Source organism: Schistocerca nitens, chromosome 2 (genome assembly GCF_023898315.1).
Source record: "Schistocerca nitens isolate TAMUIC-IGC-003100 chromosome 2, iqSchNite1.1, whole genome shotgun sequence".
Lineage (NCBI taxonomy): Eukaryota > Metazoa > Arthropoda > Insecta > Orthoptera > Acrididae > Schistocerca > Schistocerca nitens.
The window spans coordinates 35,886,882-35,904,768 of NC_064615.1; the positions used below are offsets into that span (position 1 = coordinate 35,886,882).

At 39.2% G+C, this 17,887-nt stretch overlaps 1 protein-coding gene across 1 annotated transcript in view; it reads right to left on the bottom strand.

Moving 5' to 3' along the window:
- Positions 1-17,887, bottom strand: part of LOC126235702 (hexosaminidase D-like) — a 237,332-nt gene that overhangs the window by 159,535 nt on the left and 59,910 nt on the right. Inside the window, exons 4-5 of the mRNA XM_049944457.1 lie at positions 15,864-16,028; positions 15,589-15,772 (exon numbers count right to left, since the gene is read on the bottom strand). Coding sequence (XP_049800414.1) covers positions 15,589-15,772; positions 15,864-16,028 — 349 coding nt within the window. The remainder of the gene's footprint in view (positions 1-15,588; positions 15,773-15,863; positions 16,029-17,887) is intronic.

The following is a 17,887-nucleotide window of genomic DNA, read 5'->3' on the forward strand; positions in this document are numbered from 1 at the left end:
AATTTTGAAAAGGGTTCAGTACACAAAAGCTTAAGAAGAATAGCACCGAATTAAAGGGACAAAAGAAAGACCAATATGCGTCAGCTTACATGATCAAAAAAGTTGGTGCAATCAGCAAAAGGTACAATTATATATGTACATGTCAAGACTGTTGCAGAGGATACCAGAGAAAAAAATTGGGATGATTTAAATTTTTTTTTTTTTTTGCATAAGAATAATTTTGTGTACATGTCTAAATTTTTTTAAGTTGTACTTGGTGAGCTCAGAGCCAAGGTGGCCAGCTTGGGTGCCAATTGGAATGTCAACACGGCATATCACCAATAGAGCGAAAGACAGCGCACCATGCAGCATTGTCACACAACCTGTAAGTGAGGGAAGTAAAAGAGCAAATACCACACAAAACGACATAATAGGACAGTATGAAATAACTCTGCATAACTTCAAGCATGAGGGTGCCATTGCAATAGAAAAATCTTGCAGAAGACCCAAGCACCACAACTGAGAATAATTATTGAACCATAAAAGTGAGACAGGGAGTGCTGACGGAACCAATAAAAGAGGATCTGCAAGCTCTCATCTCCACACTATCTATGTGTGGCACACTCCTGCAGCCCCCTGGCGAAGTCGTGAACACCTGCTGCAGTCTTGGTTAATCCATGGTAGACGTCCAGAGCCTGACCTTCATGACAACTTACATCCTGGACCACACAGCCATCCTCACCTAACTGCAGTACAGATTATCTATGAGAGTGGTGAGGTGTAGGGCCGCACTGTACTGCAGAACCTCAAGGGCAAGCAATGCCTACCCAGCTCCATGCTGCTGCCTGCCTTACAATACGTGGCTGCAACACACTGACCTGTGGTTTCAACATAAAGACTCACTGATGGGGCGCATCAGCACTTCTTCGTGGCATGCTCTGATGCCTGGCTACCGTACAACACACTGAGCTAGTTCAAACTCTGTACACTCATCCTGGCAAATAAATGTATCCACAGATACTGCTATCTCTCACACCTGTGGGTGTTACTCTGGACCACTCTCCACACCCTGTGCTTGACCTCCTGCACACAAAGCGACCCCAGCTCCCCACACCTTTCATGGCCTTTCCCTTTTATAACTGCTGTCTTGTTTCTGTACAAGTTGTAATTAGCATTTTGTTCCCTGTATTTTACTCCCACTACCTTCAGAGTTTCAAAAAGAGTATTCCAGTCAACACTGTCAAAAGCTTTCTATAAGTCTATAAATGCTACAAATGTAGATTTACCTTTCCTTAACCAATCTTCTACAGGAAGACCCGATCTTCTGTTAGGTTGACTTTTACAAGTTTTTCCTTCTGAAAATAATTCAGGTCAGTATTTTTGCAACCATGACTTATTAAATTGGTAGTTTGGTAATATTCACACATGTCTGCATCTGCTGCTGCTCAGCCAATAACTAGCATCAAAACGGATACAGGGATTACTAAACACAGGGTTGTCATAGAGAGAATGAATACCATAACCACCTAATCCTCCAAAACTAAGCGAAAAATATACCTATTCAAAAAAGCAGATAAAAATTTTCTTGGTGCCTTCCTGAGAGACAATCTCCGATCCTTCCAAATTACCAGATGTGGCTTGAATTCAAAGAAATAGCATTGACAGCAACTGAGACATTCCTATCAAACAAATTAACAAACAATGGATCTGATCTCCCTTGCATCATAAAACGGGTCAGGACACTGTTGCAGAAACAACAAAAAAGCATGCCAAATTTAAATGACTGCAAAATCCCCAAGATTGGTGATATTTAACAGAGGCTCAAAATTTAGCACGGACTTGAATGCAAGATGCTTATAATAGTTTCCACAACAAAACTTTGTCTCAAAACCTGGCAGAAAATCTGAAGAGATTCTGGCTGTATGTAAAACATGCTAGTGGCAAGACACAACCAATGCCTTTTTTGCATGATAGCAATGGAAATACTATTGATGAGAGTGCTCCTAAAGCAGAGTTACTAAGCACAGCCTTCCAAAACTCCTTCACTAAAGACAATGAAGTAAATATTAAAGAATTCAAACCTAGAACAGCTGCAAACATGAGTAACTTGAAAGTAGATATCCTCAGAGTAGTGACACAACTTAAATCACTTAGTAAAAGCAAGTCTTCTGTTCCAGATTGTAAACCAATTAGGTTCCTTTCACAGTACACTGATGCAGTAGCACCATGCTTAACAATAATATGCAATCACTCACTCAATGAAACATCTGTACGCAAAGACTGGAAAGTTGCAGTGGTCAAACCAATATTCCACAAAGGAAATAGGAGTAATCCGCTAAATTACATCCCCACATCATTAATATCAATATGCAGCTCGATTTTAAAACACATAACGTGTTCAAACGTCCTGAATTATGTCTAAGAGAACAGTCTACTGACACAAAGTCAACATGGATTCAGAAAACGTTCTTGTGAAGCACAACTAGCTCTTTATTCACATGAAGTGCTGAGTACTATTGACATGGGTTTTCAAATTGATTCTGTATTTCTAGATTTCCAGAAGGCTTTTGACGCTGTACCTTAAAAGCAGCTTGTAATTGAATTGCATGCTTATGAAATATTGTCTCAGTTATGTGACTGGATTCATCCTGTCAGAGGGGTCACAATTCGTAGTAATTGATGGAAAGCCATCAAGTAAAACAGTAGTGATTTCTGGCATTCCCCAAGGTAGTGTTATAGGCCCTCTGCTGTTCCTTATCTACATAAACAATTTAGGAGACAATCTGAGGAGCTGTCTTGGGCTGTCTACTAAAGTCATCAAAAGATCAGAAAAAATTGCAAAACGGTTTAGAAGAGATATCTGTATGGTTTTAAAATTGACAATTGACCCTAAGTAATGAAAAGTGTGAAGTCATCCACATGAATGCTAAAGGGAATTGTTAAACTTCAATTATACAACAAATCAAGCAAATCTGAAGACCATAAATTCAATTAAATACATAGGAATTACAATTATGAGCAACTTAAATTTGAAAGAACTCACAGAAAATGCTGTGGGGAAAGTGAACCAAAGACTGCGATTTACTGACAGAACACTTAAAAGATGCAAAAGATCTACTAAAGAGACTGCCTACACTATGCTTGTCCATCCTCTTTTGGAGTAATTCTGTGTGGTGTGGGATCCTGAGCAGATAGGATTAATGGAGTATTTCACGAAAGTTCAAAGAAGAGCAGGACAGTCTATATTATTAAGAAACAGGGTAGTGAGTGTCAGGGACATGATACAGGTTATGGAGTTTGATGTCATTAAAACAAAGGTGTTTCTCATTGTGGCAGGATCTTCTCATGAGATTTCAAGCACCAACTGTCTCCTCCAAATGGAAAAATATTTTGTTGACACCAACATACATAGTGAGAAACAATCATCATAATAACATAAGGGAAAACAGAGCTCATGCGGAAAGATATAGGTGCTCTTTTTTTCTGCATGCCATTTGCGAGTGGAATAATAGATAATTATTGTGAAAGTAGTCAATGAACCCTCTGCCAGGCACTTAAGTGTGACTTACAGAGTATCCATGTAGAGGTAGATGTTATCTTTGGAATTTGAATCAATACAATCTTCTTGAAGCCTGAGGGTATTTTGCTGTTTCAAAGATCTTGCATGCCACATGGAATAATTTGTCAGGGCTGGCCTCCCAAGGATATGAGTAGTTCTGACAGTTTATCATTTACTTTAGAGGCCATGTTTCAACTTGGCTTTTCTAGTGCTCTGACAAATTCTTCTAGCAGTATCATGTATCTTCATATATATCCTCTCCCCCCCCCTCCCCCCCCCCCAATTCATAATATTACCTTCAAGTTCATCTCCCTCAAATAGGCCATCCATATACTCCTTCAAGCTTTCTGCCCCCCCCCCCCCTTCTTTGCTTGTTACTGGTTTTCCATCTGAGATCTTGATATTCATACAACTGCTTCTGCTTTCTCCAAATAAGTTTTTAGTTTTCCTATAAGTGGTATCTATCTTTCCCTTGGTTATATGTGCTTCTATATCCCTAGATTAGTCCTTTAGCCATTCCTGCTTGGGCAATTTGCACTTCCTGTCAATCTCATCTTTCTCACTTTGTATTCCCTTTCATCTTCTTCACTTGTTGCATTTTTATATTTCCCCTTTCATCAATTAAATCCAGTATCTCGTGTGATATCCATGAATTTCTACTAGGCCTCATCTTTGTACCTGTTTGATCCTCTGTTGCCTTCACTATTTCATGTCTCAAGGTTAATTTGTCTTCTATTGTATTCTTTTCGCCTGTTCCAATCAATTGTTGCCTAATGCTCCCTCCGAAACTCCCAACAACCTCTGGTCCTTTCAACTTATCAAGGTTCCATCTCCTCAATTTCATACATTTTTTTTCAATTTCTTCAGTTTTGATCTACAGTTCATAACCAAGAGGGTCCACATCTGGCCCTCGATAGACTCTTAAACAAACCAAATGTTAGCAATGATAAAATTACACTCTTTGCAAAGTTCTACCAGATAGCTTCCTCTTTCACTCCTTTTCCTTAGTCCACATTCACCCACTATTTTTTATTCTCTTTCTTTTCTTACTATCAAATCAGTTCCCCAACACAGTTAAATTTTCCTCTCTCTTAACTATCTCAATAATTTCTTTTATCTCACCATAAATTTTTACAATCTCGTCATTTTAACTATGATAATGCATTCACTGTGCTGTTCATAGTAGCTTACATGCATTCCTATTTCATTACTCATTATTGAAACTACTCCTGCATTACCCATATTTGATTCTGTATTTATAACCTTCTGACCAGAAGTCCTGTTCCTCCAGCCACCAAATTTCACTAATTCCCACTATACATAATATCAACCTATCTATTTGCCTTTTTTTAAAATTTTCTGACCTACACGCCCAGTTAAGGGCTCCAACATTGCACGCTCAAACCTGTAGAATGCCAGTTTTGTTTCTCTCGATGTTCACATCCTCCTTAACAGTCCCTGTTGGGAGGTCCGAATGGGGACTATTCTACATCCAGAATATTTTACCCAAGCGCATACCATCAGCATTTAACCATATAGCAGAGCTAGATGCCCCTGGGAAAAAATGGTGGCTCTAGTTTGCCCTTGCTTTCAGCCATTTACAGTACCAGCACAGCAACACCATGCTGGCTGATGTTACAAAGGCATGTCAGTCAATCATCCAGACTGTTGCCCCTGCAACTACTAACAGGATGCCACCTTTCTTCAGGAACCTCTCAACAGATACCCTTCAGTTATGCTTGCACCTACAGTGTCACTATCTGTACCACTGTGGCGCACAAGCCACCCCACCAAGGGAAAGTTCATGATTCATAGGGTTGGCGGGCTGCTTGGCACAGCATGATAATAATACTACACAGGGAATACTTGCTAACATCATGTAATATTATATTTATTTGGTCACGAATAAGATAAAAAATCATTTACTTTGACACTACACATCATATAATTAGAGTACTTCATATGGGGCTTCTGTAAAATGAATCTTCCTAGAAAATCATACACAGATACTTATTTTATTATTATACACTGTAGTGTTTCCGAGAATTGCTGCATAAATTCTAGAACCACTCAGCCTTCTACCATCTCGAAAACACAATATTTTAGATATGACTGTGAGAGAATGGAATCCTACCTACTGCACGTCACATGTCTGTGTGTGTGCAGGTTTAAATTCAGTCGCAGGAAGAATGTAGATGCGGTAGTCGAACGGCACCGACTAGTACCTGTTGGGCAGTCCATGGATGTTTAGTGAGTGCATAAGAGGACCATGGAGTATTTATGTAACTCTGTGATAATAGTGTCAGTGGCTATCGTTAGTGAAAAAAGAACTCTTAAAAAACTCTTATTCCAGCCTTGCTAGTGGCATGACGTATTTCGTGAATCCTGTGATATAGAGTTATGATTATTAAGCCAACTCTTTTGTGGATGTAATTAGATTTGTTTCTGACATGAGGTGATACGAGTGACTTACAAGAAGTCAGATGTTTATGTGAGAAGGGAGAAGTTTGTTCTGTAGGACATTTGAATATATCGTTAGTTGATGACAAGTAACCTTCGAGTATCTACTTATTTCACAAGTAGAGGGAGAATTGTAAATATTCCTGTACCTAGCATCACTCTTCAGAGAAGAAGTTTGAAGAGATTCCAGATGTGAGCGAAGAAGATCCGCTGCGGACAACAAGTAAGACATCTCGTAAAAGGAGTGGAAGTTGGTATATCTACTTCACACTTACATCATCATCCAAAGCATTTGAACTACCTATAATATGATTACAACACATCTAGAAAAATATTCATCTGAACTGTCATTCATAGTCAAAGATGACTTAGAAAGTTTAATAGGAGCATGGTATGGCATACCTTTGGAGATGTTAAACAGTATTGTGTTTTCTTAGAAGTAATGCATCCACAAGGATATCTGAATACAACAGTCCACCTATGAGTGAAAAATATTTTCTACATTCCATTTGTTTTAGTATTTACTCTTGTTGTTGATGTTGTGGTCTTCAGTCCTGAGACTGGTTTGATGCAGCTCTCCATGCTACCCTATCCTGTGCAAGCTTCTTCATCTCCCAGTACTTACTGCAACCCACATCCTTCTGAATCTGCTTAGTGTATTCATCTCTTGGTCTCCCTCTACGAGTTTTACTCTCCACGTTGCCCTCCAATGCTAAATTTGTGATCCCTTGATGCCTCAAAACATGTCCTACCAACCGGTCCCTTCTTCTTGTCAAGTTGTGCCACTAACTCCTCTTCTCCCCAATTCTATTCAATACCTCCTCATTAGTTATGTGATCTACCCATCTAATCTTCAGCATTCTTCTGTAGCACCACATTTCGAAAGCTTATATTCCCTTTTGGCCCAAACTATTTATTGTCCATGTTTCACTTCCATACATGGCTACACTCCATACAAATACTTTCAGAAACGACTTCCTGACACTTAAATCTATACTCGATGTTAACAAAATTCTCTTCTTCAGAAACACTTTCCTTGCCATTGCCAGTCTACATTTTATATCCTCTCTACTTCGACCATCATCAGTTATTTTGCTCCCCAAATAGCAAAACTCCTTTACTACTTTAAGTGTCTCATTTCCTAATCTAATTCCCTCAGCATCACCCGACTTAATTTGACTACATTCCATTATCCTCGTTTTGCTTTTGTTGATGTTCATCTTATATCCTCCTTTCAAGACACTGTCCATTCCGTTCAACTGCTTTCCCAAGTCCTTTGCTGTCTCTGATAGAGTTACAATGTCATCAGCGAACCTCAAAGTTTTTATTTCTTCTCCCTGGATTTTAATACCTACTCTGAATTTTTCTTTTGTTTCCTTTACTGCTTGCTCAATATACAGATTGAATAACATCGGGGAGAGGCTGCAACCCTGTCTCACTCCCTTCCCAACCACTGCTTCCCTTTCATGCCCCTCGACTCTTATAACTGCCATCTGGTTTCTGTACAAATTGTAAATAGCCTTTCTCTCCCTGTATTTTACCCCTGCCACCTTTAGAATTTGAAAGAGAGTATTTCAATCAACATTGTCAAAAGCTTTCTCTAAGTCTACAAATGCTAGAACCGTAGGTTTGCCTTTCCTTAATCTTTCTTCTAAGATAAGTATTGGCTCACGTGTTCCAACATTTCTATGGAATCCAAACTGATTTTCATGAGGTCTGCTTCTACCAGTTCTTCCATTCGTCTGTAAAGAATTCGTGTTAGTATTTTGCAGCCATGACTTATTAAACTGATGGTACGGTAATTTTCACACCTGTCAATACCTGCTTTCTTTGGGATTGGAATTATTATATTCTTCTTGAAGTCTGAGGGTATTTCGCCTGTCTCGTACATCTTGCTCACCAGATGGTAGAGTTTTGTCAGGACTGGCTCTCCCAAGGCCGTCAGTAGTTCCAATGGAATGTTGTCTACTCCGGGGGACTTGTTTCGACTCAGGTCTTTCAGTGCTCTGTCAAAATCTTCACGCAGTATCATATCTCCCATTTCATCTTCATCTACATCCTCTTCCATTTCCATAATATTGTCCTCAAGTACATCGTCCTTGTATAGACCATCTATATACTCCTTCCACCTTTCTGCTTTCTCTTCTTTGCTTAGAACTGGGTTTCCATCTGAGCTCTTGATATTCATACAAGTGGTTCTCTTTCCTCCAAAGGTCTCTTTAATTTTCCTGTAGGCAGTATCTATCTTACCCCTAGTGAGATAAGCCTCTACATCCTTACATTTGTCCTCTAGCCATCCCTGCTTAGCCATTTTGCACTTCCTGTCGATCTCATTTTTGAGACGTCTGTATTCCTTTTTGCCTGCTTCATTTGCTGCATTTTTATATTTTCTCCTTTCATCAATTAAGTTCAATATTTCTTCTGTCACCCAAGGAGTTCTACTAGCCCTCGTCTTTTTACCTACTTGATCCTCTGCTGCCTTCACTACTTCATCCCTCAGAGCTACCCATTCGTCTTCTACTGTATTTCTTTCCCCCATTACTGTCAATTGTTCCCTTATGCTCTCCCTGAAACTCTGTACAACCTCTGGTTCTTTCAGTTTATCCAGGTCCCATATCCTTAAATTCCCACCTTTTTGCAGTTTCTTCAGTTTTAATCTACAGTTCATAACCAATAGATTGTGGTCAGAGTCCACATCTGCCCCTGGAAATGTCTTACAATTTAAAACCTGGTTCCTAAATCTCTGTCTTACCATTATATAATCTATCTGATACCTTCTAGTATCTCCAGGATTCTTCCATGTATACAACCTTCTTTCATGATTCTTGAACCAAGTGTTAGCTATGGTTAAGTTATGCTCTGTGCAAAACTCTACCAGATGGCTTCCTCTTTCATTTCTTAGCCCCAATCCATATTCACCTACTATGTTATCTTCTCTCCCTTTTCCTACTCTCGAATTCCAGTCACCCATGACTATTAAATTTTCATCTCCCTTCACTACTGAATAATTTCTTTTATCTCATCATACATTTCTTCAATTTCTTCATCATCTGCAGAGCTAGTTGGCATATAAACTTGTACTACTGTAGTAGGCGTGGGCTTCGTGTCTATCTTGGCCACAATAACGCGTTCACTATGCTGTTTGTAGTAGCTTACCTGCAAACCTATTTTTTTATTCATTATTAAACCTACTCCTGCATTACCACTATTTGATTTTGTGTTTATAACCCTGTATTCACCTGACCAAAAGTCTTGTTCCTCCTGCCACCGAACTTCGCTAATTCCCACTATATCTAACTTTAACCTATCCATTTCCCATTTTAAATTTTCTAATCTACCTGTCCGGTTAAGGGGTCTGACGTTCCACGCTCCAATCTGTAGAACGCCAGTTTTCTTTGTCCTGATAACGACGTCCTCTTGAGTAGTCCCCGCCCGGAGATCCGAATGGGGGACTATTTTACCTCCGGAATATTTTACCCAAGAGGACGCCATCATCATTTATCCATACAGTAAAGCTGCATGCCCTCGGAAAAAATTACGGCCGTAGTTTCCCCTTGCTTTCAGCCGTTCGCAGTACCAGCACAGCAAGGCCATTTTGGTTAGTGTTGCAAGGCCAATCATGTATAACACTTATGTTTCTTTGCATATTTCATCCACCACTGTAGGACATTATGGTACTTTATATACTTCATTCAGCATTTAGCTACCTTTGATAAATTCAGATCACTTATGAATTTGTATAATGTAAAACAATTATGAAGATTTATCCAAAATCTTTCACTGACAGCTATCTATGATGATCCACAATCGCACATGTCGCTCATGAATAGTTTTATATAAAAAACTCTCATTTTTATTATACCTATAGTAATTGAAGATCAAACACGGCACTTGTGATATCTGGCTGAAGTCATTCGCTATTCTATTACCCAGGATGAACGGAGCTCACATACATCATTAATGAAACTCATGACGATTTGACATCATGAATGATGGTTTACAGAAATCATGCACTGTTATGATACCAAAAACAGATGAGGAACAAATCTTGATTTAACTGAGAGATGAGCAGAAGTGATGCACTAATTTAAGGATATATTTCACACTTGACTCCTTATTTCTCAATAGTTAAACAATGATTTGGAGGTAAATATGGAGCTAATACACCTATGTTACATGCAATGGTGAATGAAAATAAATATTAAAGAGTTATAAAGATTTGTGACTCAGATTTAGGTTCTAAAGATGGTTGTGCTTATTGGATGAGATGGTATGCAGCTGGAGGTACCAATCACACCAGAAATGGATTCTCTATTAACTTATTAACACACAGAAAATGTCCTAGAAGATAAATATTATATTGATATGACATCCAAAACCATGAAAGAAAGGTTGTGCAATACAATCTATTAATTTTTTTAGCAAAAACATATTTTTGAAGGTCATGTAATCTTCATTAATATGAAATAGCAGGATGTTGAGGCCATTTTTTGGGGCCTTTGAGGGTGAAGCTGGTAATGACTGTTCTGTAGAACAGAGAGCCACCATTATCCTCTGAGCCACCAGTGATGCACCACCAGTAAGGGAACACGAGATGGGATGTGCGAAGGGTATCTGTTTTCGGCTGTCGCCTTTCCTTCCACCCCTCAACATACCTTATGTTTTATTTCCTTTTACGCTTCCCTCGATGGATACCAGTTCTATCCTCCCTCTTTCAGTATTCAATAGTTCTGATAGCAGGGCCTTTATCTTTTCTGCCAATTTGATTCTCAGTGAATTTATTCTTTTGGACAAATTTACCAGGATTACAACTTCACAGATAGACAGGTTTACAGGGACAAATGGGACTGTTGCACTACAGTGATACACCATCATGCATACACTCAGAGAAGACCTAAATATGATTAATTATATGTCAGAAGAATAACGTTATTACTTTCACAAATGTACCCTGCAAAATAATGCATAGATGTTAGCAATGTCACACTGGAGAGGGAAATTGTATTTATTTACATTATATTTGCTAACATCCAGCTTAGAGCCAAAAGGTATCATGAACATCCATAGCAGCAAAAGTTGCCATCAGTTTTGACTAACCTAATATAAGTGTCGAGTAAATAACTGAAAGTCAATAAATGTTAATAATAACAAGGTACTGCTAAGTTAAATAAGTGACCACAGAGGAGGACAGAGGAGTATGTGAGAATCACAAAGAAGGAAAGTCAAACCATCAGATATGGGCAAGTTCATCTTAAACACACGATTAGGGAGGAGAGAACAGAGGTGTAAATTGATAAGCAGGATACTGCACCCATATGTATGAAGTATCGAGTGAATAGTGTCGGTATACCATGGATGGGGGCCTACATCTGTAGTGAGGAAAGGGAGAAATAATATAGGAATACCATCACTGAGAGAAATGTTGAATGATGTGCGAGAAGTCTTTCTTAGGAAAGAGATGCTGTGTGAATATAGTTTCTTGAGAGATAGAATACTGAAGGTTTTGAGCCTTACTCTAAGGAAGTATATTACTGGTCTAGTACATATACTTAATTAAGAAATTATGAAGAACGGCACCAGAGTCCGATTTCTGCGTGCTGACCATAATCACAGTTCAACAGATTAAAGCATTCTGCTATGCAAAACTCAAAAGTTACTAAGTACTCAAAATGTAGCTCCATCTGCATGGCTGCAGTTACCACAAAAGGATAAACTTGTTATATTTAGAGCTGAAAAAGAGACTTACCAAAAATGTTGTAATTCTGAACAAAAGATAAATGCTGTGGAAAATCCTAGTACAAAGAAGTTTGTATCTACTAATGAAAAATATACAGAACAAACAAATATTAAGCAACTTTTGATGTCTAGGGATATGCTCTAGGTATGAGACAGAGCGCACATTATGTACTCACAAAACAATATACCCTAATGTTGAGGGTAAATTGTAAAATTTAACTGAGGGTGAATACTTGTGAGACGTCAAGAGAGTCTCAATACTGATATAAACAGTTAAAAACCTGTGAATATGGTGTTAACTATAAGATTAACATATAAAATCTAACAACATTGCCTTGGGAGCTAAGCAGAGATGTTATGCATGATACAATAAATAACTGTGAAAGGGTTCTGTGGTATCTCATAACAGACATTTAATTGCTTAAGTTTATGTAATAACAGCAGCATCATTCATATGAGGGGGGAAATTTGTGGTGTTACATATCCCTACAGGAGAGTGGTGTGTAGCCTATATGTACCTACCGAACGAATGATAGTTGTGAATGAAAACCATATAATAGTTTAGTGGTTAAGAATAAAAAGCTATGCGGACGTTTCTGTTGTCTGTTTTACAATTGCTGTATGTACGTATGGATGCTGCTAGTCTTTGAGGTGAGTAGGTGATCACAATCCTACAATGAGATGCAGTATCTGAGTGAGCTTAGTGTATCCTTCTTGAGCCATCAGCCCAGGCTGGAGTCGTGTGGTGTACCGCCAAGTAAAGGCACCTGCCATAACAATGCAGTTAGATATCAGGGCAACACAGAAAAAATTCAATTGAAATGTTAACTAACCCTTGCAATCTCAAGGAGGGAGGAGTATGTTGCACACACCTTTTGAAAATATTGTAACATACTCTGGAACTCTATATTTTAAAATATTGAAAAAAAAATATTTATTGCTTTTAATGAAGTCTTCTACCAGATTTCATAAATATTTTAAAATTTTCAGTTAAACTTAAACCATAAATTTAAGTCTCAGTAGTAGATGTGACTTTTCACAATGAATGCCATATTCAATATTTTCAAACAATGGAAAATCCAGAATGGAATGTAACAGTATTATGAAAAGGAAAGTTGCTACTCATCATATAGCAGGGATGCTGAGTAGCAGATAGGCACAACAAAAAGACTGTCACAAATAAAGCTTTCAGCCAATAAGGCCTACTTCAACAATAGAGATCACACACACACACACACACACACACACACACACACAACTGCAGTCTCAGGTAGCACCAGTGCATGATGGGAGGGGCGACTGGGTGGGGGTAAGGAGGAGGCTGGGGAGGGATAGTACGGTAGGGGTGGCAGATAGTGAATTGCTGCAAATTATGCAGGTTAGACAGCGGGCAGGGGAGAGGTGGGGGATGGGGTAGGGATAAAGGAGAGACGTAAAAAGACTGGGTGTGATGGTGTAATGATGGCTGTGTAGTGCTAGAATGGGAACAGGAAAGGGACTGGATGGGTGAGGACAGTGACTAATGAAGGTTGAGGCTAGGAGAGTTATGGGAACATATGATCTATTGCAGGGAAAGTTCCCACCTGTGCAATTCAGAAAAGATCACATGACTGGTTTCACATATAGCCCTGCCCTTGATAGGATAGGTAATGTTTGTAACCAGACTGTAGTTGGCTGTGGTGGGAGGATGTATGGGACAGGTCTTGCATCTAGGTCTATAACCCAAGTATGACCAATGAGGTATGGGGTTCAGAGCAGGGGTTGTGTAAGGATGGATGAGTCTATCGTGTAGGCTCAGTGGACAGTGGAATACCACTGTGGGAGGGGTGGAAAGGATAGTGGGCAGGACATTTCACATTTCAGGGCATGACGAGAGGTAGTCGAAACCCTGGCGGAGAATGTAATTCAGTTGCTCCAGACCTGGGTTATGAGGGGAATGCTCCTCTGTGGGCAGACAATGTGACTACGAGTGAAACCAGTCTTCTGATCTACAAGCTAAGCTGCAACCACTGCACTGCATTCTATGTGGGTATGACAACCAACAAGCTATCTGTCTGCAAGAACTGCCTCCGACAAACTGTGGCCAAGGAAAAAGTGAACCACCCTGTTGCTGAGCATGCTGCCAAACATGACATCCTTCATTTCAATAACTGCTTCACAGCCTGTGCCATACGGATCCTTCCCACCCACACCAGCTTTTCTAAATTGTGCAAGTGGGAACTTTCCCTACAATACATCCTATGTTCCCACAATCCTCCTGGCCTCAACCTTCTATAGTCACTGTCCTCACCCATCCGTTCCCTTCCCTGCTACCATTCCAGCACTACACAGCCGTCATTCCACTAGCACACCCAGTCTTTTTACTTCTCTCTATTTCCGCTACTCCCCCCCCCCCCCCCTCCACCTCCCAACCCCTGCCCTGCACTCCGTCTAATCTGCAGCACTTCACAGTCTGCCACCCATACCATACTATCCCTCCCCCTCCCCATCCATGCCACCTCCTTACCCCCACCCAGTCACCATTCCCATCATGCACTGGTGCTGCTGCTCGCAGTGTGGTTTCAGTTGCCTGAGACTGCAGTTGTGTGTGAGAGTTGCATTTGTGTGCGTGTGTGCGTGTGTGTGTGTGTGTGTGTGTGTGTGTGTCTCATCTATTGTTGATGAAGACCTTACTAGATAAAAGCTTTATTTGTGAAAGTCTTTTTGTTGTGTCTATCTGCAACTCAGCATCTCTGCTATATGGCAAGTATTCTAGATTTTCATGTTCAGGACCCTACTTATACATCAATATCACTTTAAAAAGTATTTGGTGCATCAAAGCCAACAATAAATAACGAAATTCATATTTAATTTTTTTATGTCCACTGCAGACATAATTCACCATACATCCCTAGCCCCATGTGGTTGTTGGCAGATACAGATATGTCCATGCAAAGACGAGAGTAAAATACGTGACTATCAAGCACTGTGTGCGTGTCTGTGTGTGTGTGTGTGTGTGTGTGTGTGTGCGTGTGTGTGTGTCTGTGTGTCTGTGAGATGCCGAGTCACAGAAAGGCACAACAGAAAGACTACTTTTTAGTTGGGCCTTTCAGCGAAACAACATCTCTGCTATTTGGTGAGTAGCAGCTATCCTTTTCATTATATCGTTACACTCCGTCCTGGGTTTTCCATTGTGTGTGTTATATATGTCTACATAGACAGGCGCACACAAACAAACACAAACACAAAAGCGCACACACACACACACACACACACACACACACACACACACAGAGAGAGAGAGAGAGAGAGAGAGAGGGAGAGAGAGAGAATTGATATGCTCATTGTTGCACAAGATGAGTATTTCCACTGAAATTACTTGAGGCATATTTAATACTGAAATACTTAATATGAATGAGTGAGCAGTGGCCATTGTCGATACGTTTTTGGGTTGATCACTGTCATATTACATATATTAATGTGAGGAAAGACCTCAATTCCAACCAATATGAGCATGTAATTCATCCACAAGAAAGATTAGCAACGAGCGGTCACAGCTGTCATTATTTTCTCTGGAAGAAAATCAAGTAATATCTGAAAGAAAAAATTATTATTAATTTATATCGATAACCAGCTTGATGATTTTGTTACATAGGTAACGTTTGTTCTGGATATATCAGTAGCCTATCAGCATATTACTTTTTAATAAGAACTATGTTTTTAAATAGTAAAGTGAAATAAAGAATGAAATAACTGGTGCAATAGGTGCATTTTTAATTTGACTACTCTGACAGATCCTTTAAAATTTTCTGTCTTTTAGTTTAAAAATTAAAAAAAAAAAAAGGATTGAGAAAAACAACTAAAACGGCACTTACCATTCATAACAGAAGAATCAATAGTACGAAGCATGTCATCCCACATTATGACACGTAATGTGGGGTAGGTATCTCGAACAAACTGGGCGACTCCCAGAATGTGTTCCAGGAATAACTGTGCTTTTCCATGTTTACTTGTTTCTATTCTTCGAATGCATGTTGGACATATGCCTAGGTGCCAAACCTGAAATTATACAGGTATGAGTAAGAATGTTCTTACACTACGCATGAAAGGATATAAAAAGCATAAAACAAACAGATAAAACCAAACATACCTCATCAGCACCAATATGTATGTACTGAATGTCAGGGTGAAATTCAACAATTTGTTTAATCAAAGATGTAACAAGTTTCAGTGCTCCTGGATGAGATGGACACATTGAGCTTGGGTAAGCAGCCACTTCTCGCAGAGATACCCATTCTTTGTGTTTTAGAACAAACTGTAAAATGACACATAGTTGTTGATTTCAGCATGATAATAATTGTCACAAAGAAACATAACATGCTTAAATCGATTAAAAAATAATTCACCAGTTACTGAACCAGTAAATGTCATGTTGTCATCACAACCATTTAGACAAAAATGTAGAAAAAGCCATCATAGAGATTATTATAGTGATGGCACTTTTAATTCACTACTGTTTTAGAATTGTTGAACCCATGTACCAAATAAATGGTGTATGCAACCTACAGCAATATAAATGTCTAATCTCGATCAATATAAATCTAACATGATGAAAATGCATGCTCACCATGTATATGTAGCCAATTTGGTCTGCATTTATTTACATGCTAGACACACATTAAATGTTAAATCTCTATGATACTACTACACAAATACATATTTTGTAATACATCATTTATTGAAATACTTTGGTCCACAGCCAAATATACCTTCATGAGTTTCTAAAATACTAACAAAATTGTGAAAGCCAATTTCATTATTAAGGAAGTCCCAACAATCTCTAAGGGCTTCATCTTGCGTACTACAATGAAATGGCACCATATTCACCTGATGATTGAGCTAACTTTCTACATATAGAATTTACAGCAGATTTGGTGTCTTGGTCCATCTTTTTTGTTGTATGCACTTTAGCCCATACACAAAAATGATTTGCCCTTTTCTACGTACATCTGTTGATTGTATGAGGATGGATCAAAAAGTAATTTCCCCTGTATCTTAAAAATTTAATAATGAACATACAACAGCAAAATTAATAAAAATCATAGCCTGCACTGCCCTCTATAAGACACTACTGTTCAACGTAGTCACCATGCATTTCTACACATTTGCACCTCTGCTGAACACAGGCGTAAAAACCAGTTTGGGAAAATTCAGGGTTTTGCTTCTTGACTCATTTTTCTCAGAATAATTTTAAAGCTGTTGACTGTGAATTATGAACCATCTGCCTCTTCAAGTCACCTTGACCGGTGTCTGTGACAGAGGTTGTCGGCTGTCTGTTGTGCAGCTCACCTGCATGTTTGTTTCTCTGTTACCAAACTTCTTCACGCAACCTTGCACATTGCTGATGTCCATTACAGCATCCCCATATGCTTTCTTCATGGACAAGGTCAAAATCTTATATCAAAAAACCAAACCCTGAATTTTTCCAAACTGTTTTTGACACCTGGGTTTAATGATTGTACAAATGTACAGTAACTATTTTAAATGGTAGTGTTGTATAGGGCCAATGGCCTTGCCACAGTGATAACACCGGTTCCAATCAGATCATCGAAGTTAAGCACAGTACGGTCGGCTAGCACTTGGATGGGTGACCGTTTGGTCTGCCGAGCACTGTTGGCAAGCAGGATGCAACTGACGAGCTACTTGATGGGGAAGTAGCGCTCTGGTCATGAAAACTGACAATGGCTGGGAGAGCAGTGTGTTGACCACATGCCGCGCCATATCCGCATCCAGTGATGCCTGTGGGCTGAGGAAGACACAGCGGTCGAACAGTGCTGTTTGGCCTTCAAGTGCTGTTAGGACTGAGTTTAGTTTAGTTTAGTTTAGGTTTTTAGTAATATGTAGAGGTCAGTTAAGGCTATGATCTGTACTAACTCTGCTGTTGTATGTTCATTATTGGAATTTTTATGACAAGAGAGGCATTACTTTTCAATCCCCACCCCATATTAATACGAAATTGGAAATCCTGAGTGAAATAAAATAATGCAAAGAGTTAAGGTAACTGCTCACCATACACTTGAGGCATTTGTACTATCCCACTTGTACAAGCATGCACACCGTGGTATGCACCAAACGTAACACCGCTAAGACAGTTACTACGCTACACTTAATATT